Source organism: Camelina sativa, chromosome 6, assembly GCF_000633955.1.
Source record: "Camelina sativa cultivar DH55 chromosome 6, Cs, whole genome shotgun sequence".
NCBI classification, from domain to species: Eukaryota; Viridiplantae; Streptophyta; class Magnoliopsida; order Brassicales; family Brassicaceae; genus Camelina; species Camelina sativa.
The window spans coordinates 16,407,248-16,422,767 of NC_025690.1; the positions used below are offsets into that span (position 1 = coordinate 16,407,248).

A 15,520-nucleotide genomic window follows, 5' to 3' on the forward strand; every position below is an offset into this window, starting at 1 on the left:
TGAAGTTGACTTAGACACCCATAAAGTTTAAGAAATTTAGCGACACTATAAAGTTAGGCTTTAAAGGGGAATCCTATCCTCCAACATCGTAAAGATTAGCTAAAAGCTTCTTCTTTTTTCCATGACCTATATAATAGATCAATTTAATTAGTCAATTTAAAAAGACGAATATACGTGTCAACTATGAACATTTTGAATGCCATCATCCACAAAGTTGATTTTTAAAAATTGAGAAAAAAGGAATAAGATAAGCTTAATGTCAAAAGATTTGTGAAAGTTTTTATTCCTTTCAAAAGTTTTGCCTTTTTGGATTTAAGATGTTTACTTATTATTAATATCACATCTCTCATCTCAACCAATCAGAATATCCAATCTAATATTTCATTTAAAAAATAAATCAAAATTAAATTAAAAACAAAACAAATTAAAAAAAATAAATTCTGTATACTTTTATTTAAGGAAAATTAAATATTAGTCTGATTTAGATTTTACAGTTAAACGAGATTATATATCGGTTTGAGTTTATAAATGAGAATTAAGATTTAGATTTTACAATTAAACGAAATTATATGTCGGTTTGGGTTTACAAATGAGATGGTTAGGGTTTAGATTTTACAATTAAAACAAAATTATATGTCGGTTTGGGTTTACAAATGAGATGATTAAGGTTTAGATTTTACAATTAGAATAAAATTATATGTCGGTTTGGGTTTATAAATAAGATGGTTAGAGTTTAAATTTTAAAATTAGAATGAAATGATATATCGGTTTGGATTTATAAAAAAACGGTTTAAATTTTTAATTTTATAATATATATACAGATTTTATTTCCTTCTATAGATGACAATTTAACTTTTGATTTTTTAGGGAAACAATATCATTATTGTTAAACAGTAAATTTACATTTCCGTTAAATATTCAAAATCTAACTCCTATAGTTTTTCGAAGTGGACTACCAATCTACCATAATCACCCTTAGTTATTGTCTTTTTATTTTTCCTAACAATTGAATTGATTAGGGTTTTACAATAATGACATAAAGCAGACGCATTACCTTTCTTTTTCCGGTCGCTTTTACTTTAATTATTTCCTTTTCACAAAACCCAAAAATCCAAAAGTCAAAATAGTCACAAGTCTCAAAAAGTCAATAACGTCTCTCTCTCACACACACTCACTCATCATGAACGTCACCACCAAACAACACTTCCATTGATTGTTCCATCCTCATAACAATCTCCACACACACTCAGTTCCGTCATCGATTCTTCAAAGTTCAAACCCTCTCTCTTTTTCTTTTTTTTTGCATTTCCTTGGAATCCACTGTTTCTATCTAGGTTTTACTCATAACTCAATCCAAAAAAATGGTGAGCAAATGGAAGAAGATGAAGCTAGCTTTGAGTTTGAATCTCTGCAATTACCTCCCAAGAACCCTCGAGGAGGAACCACCATCTTCGGCTTTGAATTCAGATACTGCTTTGCTCTCTCCTCTTAACTGGCCCATGACTCCAACACCTTCTTCTTCTCACCGTAGAAGGTTGTCCAGAAGTAGCAGCAGATCGTCAAAGGTTTGTTACATCACGACCCATATTCGCTTTAATTGTGATAAAGTTTGCTACTTTTGGTTGCTGAGGAATAAAAAGACTCGACCTTTTTTTGTGGTTCATGGGTTTGTCCTGTCTTATCTTTGATTGTTCTAAATTAATCTTAAGTGTATATATCCATATTGGGTTTGAAATCTTGGTTTTTGATTTGTTTTCTATCTTCTCTGTTCTCCAGTATTAGATAAGTTCTTGTCCTCCGTTGCTAGATATGTGAATTGGCAATGTTATGGAAAAGCTCAGATCTTTCAGCCTTATTGTAACGAAGAAGGTCATGTTGTCTATTTGGTAGTTCTAGTTTTCTTTATAGTAGAAAATAGCTTTCTTCTTCTTCTTTTAGTTTTTGTTTTTTGGGTAGTTTGTTATTTTAAATAGCACTTGGGTCTCATGTGGGTTTCTTTGTTTTCTTCTGATGAGCTTGTTGACTCACACAATCCTGTATCTTTTTGCTGTTGTTCTTAAGCAGCGGACTTGCTCTATATGCTTGACTAAGATGAAAGAAGGTTGCGGACATGCAATTTTCACAGCGGAGTGCTCGCACGCGTTTCATTTTCACTGCATTGCTTCGAATGTGTCACACGGCAACCAAGTTTGCCCTGTTTGCCGAGCAAAATGGAAGGAAATCCCTATACAGAAGCCGAGTTTGGATCTTCCTTATTATCCCTTTGACCGGTCCAATAATGATGCAGCCATTAGCCTTGTCCGCTGCTTGCCTCCTTCTCAACGAGCTATAAACCAAGCGCATTCCGAGCCAGCTATTTTCGATGATGATGAACGGTTAGAGGAGCAGATTGTTTTTGCTGCTGGCGAAACTGGTGGTTTGGAGAAGGAGAACCGTTGTTCTTTGCGGATGATGGACATGAAAATGTATCCAGAGGCCTCAGCTGTACCACAATCCAAATCTTGTGAGAACTTTGATGTATTAGTACATCTCAAAGCAGTTACTGGTAATAAGATTTCTCAATATCGTCGAGCCCCAGTTGATTTAGTTACAGTGCTTGATATCAGTGGTAGTATGGGAGGAACTAAGCTAGCGCTTCTGAAACGAGCAATGGGTTTTGTGATTCAAAACCTTGGGTCCAGTGATAGGCTCTCAGTGATTGCTTTCTCGTCAACAGCTCGACGTCTCTTCCCTTTAACCCGAATGTCTGATGCTGGAAGACAGCTAGCTCTTCAAGCTGTCAACTCATTAGTTGCAACTGGTGGGACTAATATCGTCGACGGTCTTAGGAAAGGCGCTAAGGTTATGGAAGATAGAAGAGCGAGAAATTCTGTTGCCAGCATTATCCTTTTGTCTGACGGGCAGGATACCTATACCATGAACCATCCTGATCCAAGTTACAGGTTGAAGCTACCTCAGATCCCTGTTCACTCTTTTGGGTTTGGATCAGATCATGATGCTTCAGTGATGCACTCAGTCTCTGAATTATCCGGTGGAACCTTCTCTTTCATTGAAAATGAGTCTGTGATCCAGGATGCTCTTGCGCAGTGCATTGGTGGACTTCTAAGCGTTGTAGTTCAGGAGCTGCGAGTAGAGACTGAGGGTGTGTGCCCAAATGTTCGAATTAGCTCGATAAAAACCGGGAGTTACTCTAGCCTTGTAACTGATGATGGCCACTCAGGATTGGTTGATCTTGGTGATCTTTATGCCGATGAAGAGAGGGATTTCTTGGTTTCTATCAACATCCCTGTTGAGGAAGATGGACATACACCATTGCTAAAGCTGAGATGTGTCTACATAGATTCTTTGACAAAGGAAACTACAAAGCTTGAAAGTCACGTGCTTCAGATTCGAAGACCAGAAAAGGTTAGTGAAGAAGAAGTTGTTCCCATTGAAGTTGTCAGGCAAAGAAACAGATTCTTAGCTGCAGAGGCAATAGCTCAAGCAAGAACTTTAGCAGAGCATGGAGATTTAGAGGCAGCTGTTACAGCGATTGAGAATTTTAGACTGGGTTTGGCAGAGGTGGTTGCAGCTACATCCCGTGATAGCTTTTGTGTTGCTTTGGACTCAGAGCTAAAGGAAATGCAAGATAGAATGAGGAGTAGTCATGTGTACGAGGCATCGGGAAGAGCTTATATTCTTTCTGGACTTAGCTCACACTCATGGCAAAGAGNTAGTTCAGGAGCTGCGAGTAGAGACTGAGGGTGTGTGCCCAAATGTTCGAATTAGCTCGATAAAAACCGGGAGTTACTCTAGCCTTGTAACTGATGATGGCCACTCAGGATTGGTTGATCTTGGTGATCTTTATGCCGATGAAGAGAGGGATTTCTTGGTTTCTATCAACATCCCTGTTGAGGAAGATGGACATACACCATTGCTAAAGCTGAGATGTGTCTACATAGATTCTTTGACAAAGGAAACTACAAAGCTTGAAAGTCACGTGCTTCAGATTCGAAGACCAGAAAAGGTTAGTGAAGAAGAAGTTGTTCCCATTGAAGTTGTCAGGCAAAGAAACAGATTCTTAGCTGCAGAGGCAATAGCTCAAGCAAGAACTTTAGCAGAGCATGGAGATTTAGAGGCAGCTGTTACAGCGATTGAGAATTTTAGACTGGGTTTGGCAGAGGTGGTTGCAGCTACATCCCGTGATAGCTTTTGTGTTGCTTTGGACTCAGAGCTAAAGGAAATGCAAGATAGAATGAGGAGTAGTCATGTGTACGAGGCATCGGGAAGAGCTTATATTCTTTCTGGACTTAGCTCACACTCATGGCAAAGAGCAACAGCGAGGGGAAATTCAAGGGACGGTTTGAGCTTTGTCCAGGCTTATCAGACTCCGTCAATGGCTGAGATGCTGCGTCAGTCACAGGCCGTGTTTCTGGTTAGTCCATCACATCATAGACTCATTCAGCCCTTGCTCTCTTTTGCTTCACAACCAAAGCCAAGGTAAGAAACAAATTTTGACATCAATCCAATGCTTATGTACGAGTAGTTATGTGGAGAGCTTTAACTTGTTTTTTTCTGTAAAGGAAACAAGCAAAAGGGGTCATAATGTATCATAGATATGATGAATAGTGGGTTTATAGTCTGGGAATATCTTTTGTAGTAAAACTTCATTGCCTATATATACTCGAAACTCACAAAGTGCACATACATGTAACTACTACACAAATACATTAACACATTATACAACAAGAACCCAACACAAAAGGAGACAGAAGAGAAGACACTACTTTCCAGCTAATGTTCTTGGCAAAATGAAAGAAAAAATAAAAATTTCTAGCAAAATAAATCTCCTGAAGGAATTGTCCAGATGGAAGAGTGCATCTGTCTCTTCATGAATCATGATCTACCCTTCTTCATCCTTGCATCTCTCTGGTTTCTGAAGTGGCTAAGAAGTTGTTGTGCCTGCAAAGAACATAATATTTTTCAGATATCTCGATCACTGAGAAACCGAACTTGCTGACTTTTTGTGTAACCTCAGAAGATGGAAATAGTATTCACCTTTTCTTTTGCTCTCTGTGTACCAGACTGAGACAAGGCAACAAGTGGAGGTATGGCGCCTTCTTGCAAGACCAAAGTGCAAAACTTGGGACTGTTCAGACACAGCTGAAGCAGCACAGAAGCTGCATTCTCTTTCCCTCTCTGAGATCCCAAGTCAACTGTCTCAACAAGCAATGGAATCCCACCTTCCCTCACAATTGCTTGACGCCCTTCTCCAACTGCAGAAAGATTTGCAAGAAGAGCAACTGCTTTATCAACCATCTCTAAATCTGGGTCTAACAGCTCCACAAGATACTTCACCGCCTTAGCTTGCACGATACGAGCCTTGTTTTCATGAGTTATCGATAGATTGAACAAAGCAGAGGCGGCATCTTTCTTTCCTCTAAATGTTCCTTTCCCAAGAAGATTCACCAGAGCCTGTATGGCTGCGTTAGACTGGCCTATTCGTTCCCTGTTGACGGGCAGAACAGACAAACTGAACAACGTTGCTGCTGAATTCTCTTTGGCTCTGTCATTTCCTGTGTTCAAAACATGAACAAGCGGTTCTAAAGCCTTCGCTTCCACAATTGTGGCTTTGTTTAGTTCACTAATCGAAAGATTCAGAAGAGCTGTGACTGCGTGTTCTTGAGTTAGCTTTTCATCCGAGTATAAAAGTGACAGCAGTGGAGTGATAGCACCGTAACGCCCTATGTGAACACGATTTTCAATGCTGCTAATGGTGAGATGACGTATTTCAGCTGCAGCAGCCGTCTTCGCTTTGTTAGATCCGCTTTTAAGATCTTCTACCAATTTCATGGTATGTGAAGTCGTCATTGTTCCTGAATCATCTAAATCTTGTACAGAACACTCATGATTGACATTGCTTGAACTTTCAGAGTTTTTCTTGGGAGACATCTCACTGGAGCTTTGGTGATTACCTAGTATACTTTCAATCTCATGAGTCACCGAAGGCACATAATCAACAGACGAGACAACACTGCAAACTGATTCACTCCTGCTATGAGTGTAAGACTGCCCTGGAGACAAAATTTCGAATATCTCAAGATCCTTGCTTTGAGATTCCCCGCATAAACTGGTAGGCACGTTGATCTTTAGTTTCTCAAACCCATTACCAGTTTCATGAGATGATCTTGAAGTAAAACTGCTGCTCCGTAAAGAAAAACGAAAACTCTCGGTGCGGTTGAAGTCTTGAGAACCCATGTTATTAGCCATGGATGAGGCATCGCCACCATCATAACGATGACCAGAGTTAGCAGTAAGGTTGATCCTGTTTGCCTCCAACCAACTCGTTATCATAGCCTTAACCGTGTAATTGGGAATGAGTTCTTGATGAGTCAGCACCTGCCGTGTCCTGGGACAAACAGCTAACCCGTTATCAAGCCATTTCTTAATGGATGTTCTGTCAAATGTCTGTCCTGAAGCTACTATTACCGGATCCAGCATGAGTTCCGTTGACAAAGGACATCTGAAATATGGAGGTATCGAGATACCTTTAGCCACTTCAAGAAACTCAGTTTTGAGCATGTGTTCACGGATGCACAAGACTAGTTCTATCAACTGTTCGATTTGTTCCACATTTTCTTTAGACTTGCTGGCCTGAGATCTTATCCTTTCCTTTTCCACAGCAATGCTTTCCTTTAAGAGATCCTGGTTTGATATCAATCCCAACATTTGAATGATGCTTTCCAGATGATGGTTATCTAAAGAGGTAATATCGTCTTTCTGATTCTGTAAAGCGTTCTCCATGAGTTCGGTTAATGTCCCCTCTTGCTTAAAACTCTCAATCTCCTGCACGCAGCGCTGAATACGTTCCAAGAGATCAATACTAGTGGCTGCAAATCAAGACACAAAGAGCAAGAAAATGAAATATATTACATAGTTTACCTCAACAACTTGTACGCTTGACGTTTCCGGACTTGACTGTGATAACTGAAGAAGAATGCGACTAATCTCGAGAGAACAAGTCTGGACCTTTCCCAACAAAACCTCGCATTGAAACACCTACACAACAACAACAACAAGGCACTGAATTATTCTTCTGAAAGATGCAGAGAAACTGAAAAAAGGAGACTATTAAATGCATCAACTTACACCAAAGAGCTTGCTCAACTTAGGTGACCAGTCCTCTAATAACTCCCGAGCTTGGTTAACAACGGAATCTAAGTCTTCACATCCTTTATTTAAGCAGCCATCAGAAGGTATTTTGCAATCAACAACTCCATCGAGCAACGGTTTCAAGAGCTTCAACAAAAGAACCATGTTTCCAATACATGTTTGGATAGGATTAAATCTAATGGTCTGGCAAGCGACCAGATGAAGATACCGAGATATGCTGTTAAGAAGACATCGAACAGGCACTGGATCCATTCAACTATCAAAACTGGAAAGAAAAAAAACAGCAAAACACACACATCAACATTATAATCTTCACAATAAACCTGATAATAACTTTGAACAAGTGTCGGTCAAATAAAAAAATTCTGAACACATTAAAAAGCATTTGACTGTTGACACATATTGTCTGAAAGACAAGACTTGACTTTTGACTAGATTCAGTCATCTCTTATGGAAAAAACAGAGACTTGAACACATTCTTAACAGATGTTTCTGCTTTCTAATAAGTTTCTCTGTTGCCTTTATTTTAAAGGAACTATTCTTACTCAGTTCAGTTTCTAAAAAAGTGTGGGGGAAAACAACAGAGAAAATATATACTTATTCCTCCTTTTGAATCTAATAAATAAACCTATCAAATCAATTCGAATAGACGAATACCCTAGAAAGAATCTCAACAAACAAAGACAATTCAACCAGAACCCAGAAGAAAAGGATACTCAGCAAAAAAAAAAAACCCTAACTTTATTACATAATAACCGAAGAAATAAATGTAAGTAGGTGGAAGATGATACCCGAGAAAGAAGATTCAACTGATTTCTTGAAAGCTAGAAGAAGAAAGGAATCGAGGGTTTCAAGAGAAGAAGGCGATCGATCATTCGAGCTTCTTCCAAAGTGACGACGAGTTTCCTAATTTATCTAAAGATTGGTTCTTTGCTTACACAAAGAGAGAAGAGAGAGAGAGAAGAGAAGAGAGTGATGATGATGCAGGCAACAAAAAAAAAGAAAAAAAAAAAAAAAAGGGAAATAGTAAGTTTTAAGTAATGGCGGGGGGCCCCAAGTTGGGTTTTTTTTTGCAGGTACATATCTCTCTCTTACTGTTTTTGTTTTTTTCGAGAGTTGGTAAATCTTAAAGCTGTCTTTATTATTATTTTTATATGTTATTTTACTCAAAGAAGGTTATACTATTACAACAAATGTTACATTGTTGCTTTGACAAAAGATTAGTTAAGGTTTGAAATTGTGAATTTTTATTTAACTTTTTAAGATTAGGAATAATAATGTCAAAGGAGAAGAAGATGCATTGGTCCTTGGAGGGTGAGAAAGGTATACAATGATTAACTTTGTTATGTTCTTGTTTTTGGGTTAATATATGGCTTTCTTTCTATACATGATCAATATTTTTCAGGTTTGTTTTTTTGTCAACATACATACATATATCAGAAGTTTTTTAGATTATTATGATTTTCTTTTTCTATTCACTTTTTTTCTACACCAAACAGAAAAATAGTCAAAAGATATGTTGGGCCGTGTGAAACAAATTGATGGGTTAGGCCCGTTATTGTTTTGTAACGTTGAATCTGTTTAGTGTCCTTCATAACAACGAATTCTTGTTTCTTGTCTTGTCTTGTCTCAGTTTCGAAAGAAGATTTGTAATTAGTAGTGTAATTATTGTTCTTGGGTTACTTGTTGCTCGAATATAGAATCTGATTAAATCGGTAATGATTCGACTAGTCGGTCCAAGAATAAAAGTTAAGACAAGGCATAACGAATAGCAAAAAAAAAAAGGAAGAAGCTAATTATAGAATTTAAAGTCCCAGACAAGAAGCGCCAACCATTTTAACCTCTCACAAATAGCAAGCAATTTTTAACCAACCAAGTTAAAGTTTAATAACCAAAACGAAACATGACGGCCATAAAAAAAAAAAAAAATTGTTTGTTTTTTTTCTCTCTTGATTGAGAGAAAAACAAAATATAGTAACGAAAACAAAAACTTTTCTTTGCAACTGATCTTCCACACTTTTGATTCTCTGTTTCGCTTCGGCGGAATCAGAGAATCGCTTCAAGTTACACATTCGAGGCAACTACGTTTTGTGATCTTGAATATATATTCGTTTACAGGGAAGAAGCATTGCAAGTGGTAAAGTATTTCCTGATGAATTTTGTAGTATTATTTTCAATCATTTGATATAAATAAATAAAAACTAAGTAAAAAAAAAAAAAGAAGGTATTTGTAGAGAAATGGGAGTGTCTCAAACCGACGGAAGAATGGAAGGTTGGCTTTACACCATCCGACATAACCGTTTTGGCCTTCAATTTTCCCGTAAACGCTATTTCTTGCTAGTCGACAACACCCTTACAAGCTTTAAATCTGTTCCATCTGATCACAATGAGGTTTGTATTTTTTTTTTTTGAAGTTTTTAAATATATTTTCATTCGTTTTGTGGGATATACATTTTGATCATATCTAATGGATTGCGCAAAGATGTAACGTCTACATGAATTAGTAAACGAAGGAGTCATTCGATGAAGGGAAAACCAGAAACTTTATGTTCTTATGGTTTTGTTTCTGTGTAGGAACCTGACAGAAGAGCATCTTTAGATTGTTGTATTCGCGTCACCGACAATGGAAGAGAGAGTTTCCATAGGAAGGTACTAAAATTTAGATACTAATATGAGTCTACAATTTCTGTATTTTGCAGAAGTTTTATTAGTATTTTCCTAATGTTGTTGTTTCAGATCCTTTTCATATTCACGCTTTACAACACTTCGAACCACTTGGATCAACTAAAGGTTTGTTTGACAAGTTTTGTCTATTACATCATCTTTAGCTTCTGTTTTCTCTTAATAATCCAGTTAGGTTTTCTTGTGACTTTGAACAGTTGGGAGCAAGTAGTCCTGAAGAAGCAGCCAAATGGATCAGATCATTACAAGATGCTTCACAAAAGGTCTTAAAAAGCTCCCTTCTATCTATAAATATGTAAGATATGAGAGACGACTCTTATATATACATTGAATGTTATGTTTTTAGGGGTTTCCGATTCCGGATTACGAATTTGTATCCCATGCTGAGAAGGGACTTGTGAAGCTCGATGTATCAAAAAGGACACGCCGCAAAAACTCTGTAGACTGGACAAACTACTCATCGACGAATTACTCGTCATCATCATTGAATGTCGAAACGGTAGCATCTGATGTCATTGCACCTTCTCCATGGAAAATCTTCGGATGCCAAAACGGTAAGAAAATACCATCTTTCTTGCGATTCAAGAAACTTACCAAGCTTTTTTTAAATTTCAGGTTTACGCCTTTTCAAAGAAGCTAAAGACTGGGATTCCCGTGGAAGGGTAATGTCTATTTGTTTATATATGTGATCAATATATAATTGGTTTCAATACATATTCTCTTTTTCCGAAACCTCTTGCAGCATTGGGAAGATCACGCCGCAATAATGGCGGTTGGGGTCATTGAAGGTACTTCAGAGGATATTTTTAACACGTTAATGTCTCTCGGTCCGTTAAGATCAGAGTAAGCTCTATTCCTTTTTGAGAACTTGTCCTATTAGATAGAGTCTGATCACTTACTGCTTTTCCATGTCGGCCACTATAGACGCTTTAACTGGCTAGATTCATATGGTTTTCGTCTTAGGGTTTACATGGTTAATTTATGATAAATATATTGACAGATTGAAAGTTTACATGGATTTCTTGCAGATGGGACTTCTGTTTCTACAAAGGCAGTGTGGTGGAGCATCTTGATGGACACACAGATATAATCAATATGCAGTTATATAGTGATTGGCTGCCATGGGGCATGAATCGAAGAGACTTATTGCTGCGACGCTACTGGCGAAGAGAAGAAGATGGAACATATGGTATGATATAATTCTTGAGTTTTATTGATTTGAACTTTCGGGTCTATAACCTACTTCACTTTGAATATCACAGTGATACTTTGCCACTCTGTCTATCACAAGAAGTGCCCACCAAAGAGGGGATACGTTCGTGCTTGTGTCAAAAGTAATTTTTCTTATACTTCAAATCCTAATTTGATTTTTTCATTAGAATGGCTTATCAAAGTTAGAAGGGTCTAATTGAATCTAAGGGACATTAAAATGTAGGTGGTGGTTACGTGGTGACTCCAGTGAACAAAGGGAAACATTCACTAGTGAAGCATATGGTAGCCATTGACTGGAGAAGCTGGAACTTATACATGAGGCCATCTTCTGCAAGATCCATAACCATCCGTGTGGTTGAGAGGGTTGCAGCGTTACGGGAAATGTTTAAAGCGAGACAAGGACACAGCTTCTCTGAGTTCGTGTCAGGAGAGTTCATGGTAACCAAACCCTGCTTGTCCAAGCTCAACACTAAACCCCTTAAAACAGAGGCCAAAGACGTTTATCAAGAGAGTATGAAGGCTGATGATATGGATAAACCTTCTTCAGCACGCAATAGTTTGATGGACTTAAATGATGCTTCTGATGAGTTTTTCGACGTTCCTGAGCCCAACGAGTCCACAGAGTTTGATAGTTTTATTGATACCTCTCCTTACTCTCAAGGACATCAGGTAATGTTCTGCTTAACCCCTTTTGCTTGTAGTCTGTAGATCAAACTAATTTCAAAGTTGTGTGTGTGTGTGTGTTATAGCTCAAGATACCAACACCATCTGGTATTGTCAAGAAACTTCAGGATCTAGCCATTAATAAGAAAGGCTATATGGACTTACAAGAGGTCGGTTTGGAAGAAAGTAACACATTCTTCTATGGAGCCACACTTCACAAAGACTCAAGTCTCACTCTGCCTTGTAGTTGGTCTACTGCGGACGCATCCACATTCTTGATTCGCGGGGACAGTTATCTAGAAGATCGTCAAAAGGTAATCCATTTTCTAGCTATATAAATGTGTTTGCGCTTCTTGTTGAATCTAAAATGCTTAGTCAACATGTATGATGATGATGTTGGTACTTATCAAACGATAGGTTAAGGCCAATGGCACATTGATGCAAATGATTGGAGCAGACTGGATAAGTTCGGATAAGCGTGAAGATGATCTTGGTGGACGTCTAGGTGGTCTAGTTCAGGAATATGCAGCAAAAGGCAGTCCAGAGTTTTTCTTCGTTGTAAACATACAGGTGAATATAAGAGTTTCTATGCTAGAGAATCATTGATTTTATAAAAGCCTAAGAGACTTTAACTAATATCAAATGTATAAATCAGGTGCCTGGTTCGGCAATGTACAGTCTAGCATTGTACTATATGCTGAAAACTCCATTGGAAGAGCATCCTTTGTTACAGAGTTTTGTGAATGGTGATGATGCTTATCGCAACTCGCGCTTTAAACTAATCCCTCATATCTCAAAAGGTTCATGGATTGTGAAACAAAGTGTTGGAAAGAAAGCTTGCCTGGTTGGTCAGGCACTTGAAGTTCGTTACACCCGCGGCAAGAACTACTTAGAGGTAAAAACGTGAATCAAAATCAAATTATATGTACTAATCCGGTTACAAAACCATTAATGTTTTTGAGCTTTGTGTTTCTTCGGATCAGCTTGATGTTGATGTTGGATCTTCAACTGTTGCAAGAGGTGTAACCAATCTTGTTCTTGGATATCTCAACAACTTGGTTATAGAAATGGCGTTTTTGATACAGGTAACCAAAACAGAACAATGTTTTCTAAGTTTTTCGAAGTATAATAAGATGTTTGTTCTGTTTAATGATCACATAATGATCGTTTTCAACACGAATCATGCAGGCAAATACAGCAGAGGAACTACCAGAACTGTTAATAGGAACATGTCGACTCAACTATCTTGATGTCTCAAAGTCTGTAAAAGAAAGATGAGACATCCCTAAGAACAAAAAATATGGGCAGGAGCAGAGGATGTTTTCGATTTTTGTTTCTTTGAGAAAGCTGTGTTTCTTTTACCTATTCATGTCAACTCGTATAGAAAGGATCAGTAGTTTGATTTCCTGCGGTGTCTGATCCAACGTTGAATAAATAAACTTGTTGATAAGATTGAAACCTCCACAAGAGCGCTTCGTTTCAGTATTTTGCAGAAATAAAAAACAGAGGACGAAGTTACTTGCGCAACAGGCAACAGCTCTTCCTTTGATTGATCTTTAAACCCTACTACATTGTAATAGGTTCGTTTTATACAAAATACAATAACGTAGCTTAGACGTAAGTGGTCCGATCGAAGTGTACGATTCTTTTTTCTTTCTCAATTTGAAAAGAGTGTAATAAAAAAAAAAAAATATATATATATATATATATATATATATATATATATATAATGTTTAAATTGATATTGGAAGTCTGGGACTACATACCCATATTATTATTAGAGTGAGTGACTGTGATTAATGAATAAGAAACTGTGGGGTTGAATAGCGTTGCGTGCCTCCGAAAGCAAAGGAGGTCTCTTTCAATGGGATACAGGTTTCTCCGGTTCATTTGTCGGCACCGACACATCTCTAAACTATTCCTCTGTTTTGTTTTCCTAGTTTATTATTTTTTCTTCCTCTGCTTTTTATTTTCTTTTTCACGTAAAAAAAAAAAAAAACCTATTTGTTTTTCTATTTATTTCCTTTCAGTCAAGATCTTTTTGACTACATATCATCTAGTAATATTTCTGACAAAATTACATATTTTCTCTGAGCTTTTACAATTATACCATTTTAAAACAATAGTATACATACAAGTTCGTACGGTTTTCAAGTTTAGCATTACAACATGTATTTTTTTTATGCATGTTGTTCAATCATCATTTCATTTTCAACATTTTACTGATCAATGATCTATCATTATCCACAACCGCCAGATTTAATGGAGCATACATTCACTCCAAGCAGTGACGGATGATTCCACCTCTTCCATGCATCATAATTTTTGCGTCCGAAAGTAGCAAGAAGTTCGTGTCCGGACATTAAACTCTAAACATGCTATGAAGAAATCAATTTAGTCATTTGGTCAACCACAACTCATATAACGTTGAAATCACTCACCGGCACAGATTTACGTAGCGCAGAAGAAAAAAAAATCGTCCGTTATTACCGGTAATCCCAAGTACTACAAAGCATTCACATTCCAAATGAAATCAAACGAAGGCTCAAAGGAAAGCATATAAATAAAATGTGAACATATTAACTACGTGTTGAAAAAACACCAAGACAAACCTCGTAGAGTAGAGCTAGCTAGTGGATATATAATTGTACTACAATGTAAGTGTCCAAAAAAAAAAAAAATCACAAGACTGAATTGCTGTCAAACTGCTTTAAATTGGTGAGTAAAACCTGTTTGTGTTTCTTTTACTTTTGCTTATCTGTCACCAAAATTCATCAAATTGGTAACCAAGAGAGAGTCGACATTGCTGAAAAGAGTTTGTTGTTTTTTGTTTTATTCCCATGTTTTCATGATTCTCTGTTTTGCACGTGATATATCATACAAGTACCGATTTGAGAAGTTCGGTACGTACTCGATCGACTCAACACTATTAAGCGTTGTCAACGATTTATATTTTCTTTTCACGTCGAGGTTCGCTCATAGGCTCTCTTTTTTTTATCAATTGGTTGATTTTTTTTTTTTGTTTCTCGAATATTTGGTGTCATTTTCAAACGTGCTCTCAACCTTTCAAATTATGAGAATATAGAAAGGAAAAAAAATAAAAAATAATACATGTATGAAAATTTGATGCCAGGTCATCTAAATTTGTGATTATGTGGCGAAAGATTGTTAGTCAAGTCAAATAGCTAGCTGTATCAGAAAATGGTATAAGGAAAGTTCCATCACCGTCCGTCGCTAATGTTGCATATGAATATCAACAGTGAGTATTCTGTTTCATGAGTAAAAATATTTTTAATCGAGTGATCAGTTGTCCTCCGCTGACAATATATATAGCTAGCAATGAACTGCTAATTAACTACCAAAATTATTAAGCTCAATTGGTTTGATGTCAATCTGTATGGGAAAGATCATGTTGAGGGTTCGATTCTCCGTGTTTGTTTTTTTTTTTTTTTCGTAAATCAATATTTTTCCTTTTTGTTTGGCTTGTAGTTCAAATATTCTTAGAACCGACTTTGACTACAGGTTGTACGATGCCGTCTCAAAAATATCGACGCATTTGAGATCTTCAAGTGTTTTTTGAAAAGTATTGTGGTGATAATTGATAAAGATCCCGATATTATATAAAAATCATAAAATTAACAAAGAAATTACATAACGGTGATCCCGGCTGACTTTTTTTTTTTTTTTTAATGTGTGCAAACAGCTGACTCTAATATATAATTTTACCTTTTATCGAGTTTAATTTTCTGAAACTAAACTTTCGAGTAAAAGTAATTGGCAGAGTCTTATCTTCTTAAGTTAATAAACCCAA

General features: G+C 37.0%; 3 protein-coding genes across 5 annotated transcripts; 2 read left to right on the plus strand and 1 right to left on the minus strand.

The window, feature by feature from the left end:
* Nucleotides 1,125-4,658, plus strand: LOC104791751. The gene is made up of 3 exons (XM_010517717.2): nt 1,125-1,565; nt 2,065-3,405; nt 4,007-4,658. Exons 1-3 carry the CDS (start codon nt 1,362-1,364, stop codon nt 4,481-4,483), a joined length of 2,022 nt encoding a protein of 673 aa, XP_010516019.1. The 5' UTR covers nt 1,125-1,361; the 3' UTR covers nt 4,484-4,658.
* LOC104791750 (U-box domain-containing protein 3-like) lies at nt 4,632-8,154 on the minus strand. The gene is made up of 5 exons (XM_010517715.2): nt 7,944-8,154; nt 7,129-7,417; nt 6,922-7,038; nt 5,038-6,837; nt 4,632-4,941 (listed from the first exon to the last, which is right to left on the minus strand). The coding sequence occupies exons 2-5, from the start codon at nt 7,402-7,404 to the stop codon at nt 4,876-4,878; spliced, it is 2,259 nt and encodes a 752-aa protein (XP_010516017.1). The 5' UTR covers nt 7,405-7,417; nt 7,944-8,154; the 3' UTR covers nt 4,632-4,875.
* LOC104791752 (protein ENHANCED DISEASE RESISTANCE 2-like) lies at nt 9,080-13,375 on the plus strand. Of its 3 annotated transcripts, none has more exons than XM_010517719.1 (16): nt 9,080-9,289; nt 9,374-9,543; nt 9,727-9,801; nt 9,889-9,942; nt 10,032-10,097; nt 10,181-10,388; nt 10,450-10,496; nt 10,577-10,677; nt 10,863-11,023; nt 11,097-11,168; nt 11,270-11,715; nt 11,796-12,023; nt 12,127-12,279; nt 12,365-12,604; nt 12,693-12,794; nt 12,898-13,375. In XM_010517719.1, the coding sequence occupies exons 2-16, from the start codon at nt 9,391-9,393 to the stop codon at nt 12,985-12,987; spliced, it is 2,196 nt and encodes a 731-aa protein (XP_010516021.1). In that variant the 5' UTR covers nt 9,080-9,289; nt 9,374-9,390; the 3' UTR covers nt 12,988-13,375. The 3 variants fall into 3 exon arrangements, with proteins under 3 accessions (XP_010516021.1, XP_019102016.1, XP_010516022.1); XM_019246471.1 differs by having other exon boundaries at nt 9,377-9,543; XM_010517720.1 differs by having other exon boundaries at nt 9,387-9,543.

Bases quoted from the DNA above. Each gene is read 5' to 3' on its own strand.
- LOC104791750 (XM_010517715.2), bottom strand. From the start codon at position 7,404: ATGGATCCAGTGCCTGTTCGATGTCTTCTTAACAGCATATCTCGGTAT. The intron at 7,039-7,128 runs GTAAGTTGATGC...GTTGTTGTGTAG, and splicing joins AGTTGAGCAAGCTCTTTGGT to GTGTTTCAATGCGAGGTTTT. The intron at 6,838-6,921 runs GTAAACTATGTA...GAACGTATTCAG, and splicing joins CAAGCGTACAAGTTGTTGAG to CGCTGCGTGCAGGAGATTGA.
- LOC104791751 (XM_010517717.2), top strand. From the start codon at position 1,362: ATGGTGAGCAAATGGAAGAAGATGAAGCTAGCTTTGAGTTTGAATCTC. The intron at 1,566-2,064 runs GTTTGTTACATC...GTTCTTAAGCAG, and splicing joins GTAGCAGCAGATCGTCAAAG to CGGACTTGCTCTATATGCTT. The intron at 3,406-4,006 runs GTTAGTGAAGAA...AGACCAGAAAAG, and splicing joins AGATTCGAAGACCAGAAAAG to GTTAGTGAAGAAGAAGTTGT.
- LOC104791752 (XM_010517719.1), top strand. From the start codon at position 9,391: ATGGGAGTGTCTCAAACCGACGGAAGAATGGAAGGTTGGCTTTACACC. The intron at 10,497-10,576 runs GTAATGTCTATT...AACCTCTTGCAG, and splicing joins ACTGGGATTCCCGTGGAAGG to CATTGGGAAGATCACGCCGC. The intron at 12,024-12,126 runs GTAATCCATTTT...ATCAAACGATAG, and splicing joins ATCTAGAAGATCGTCAAAAG to GTTAAGGCCAATGGCACATT.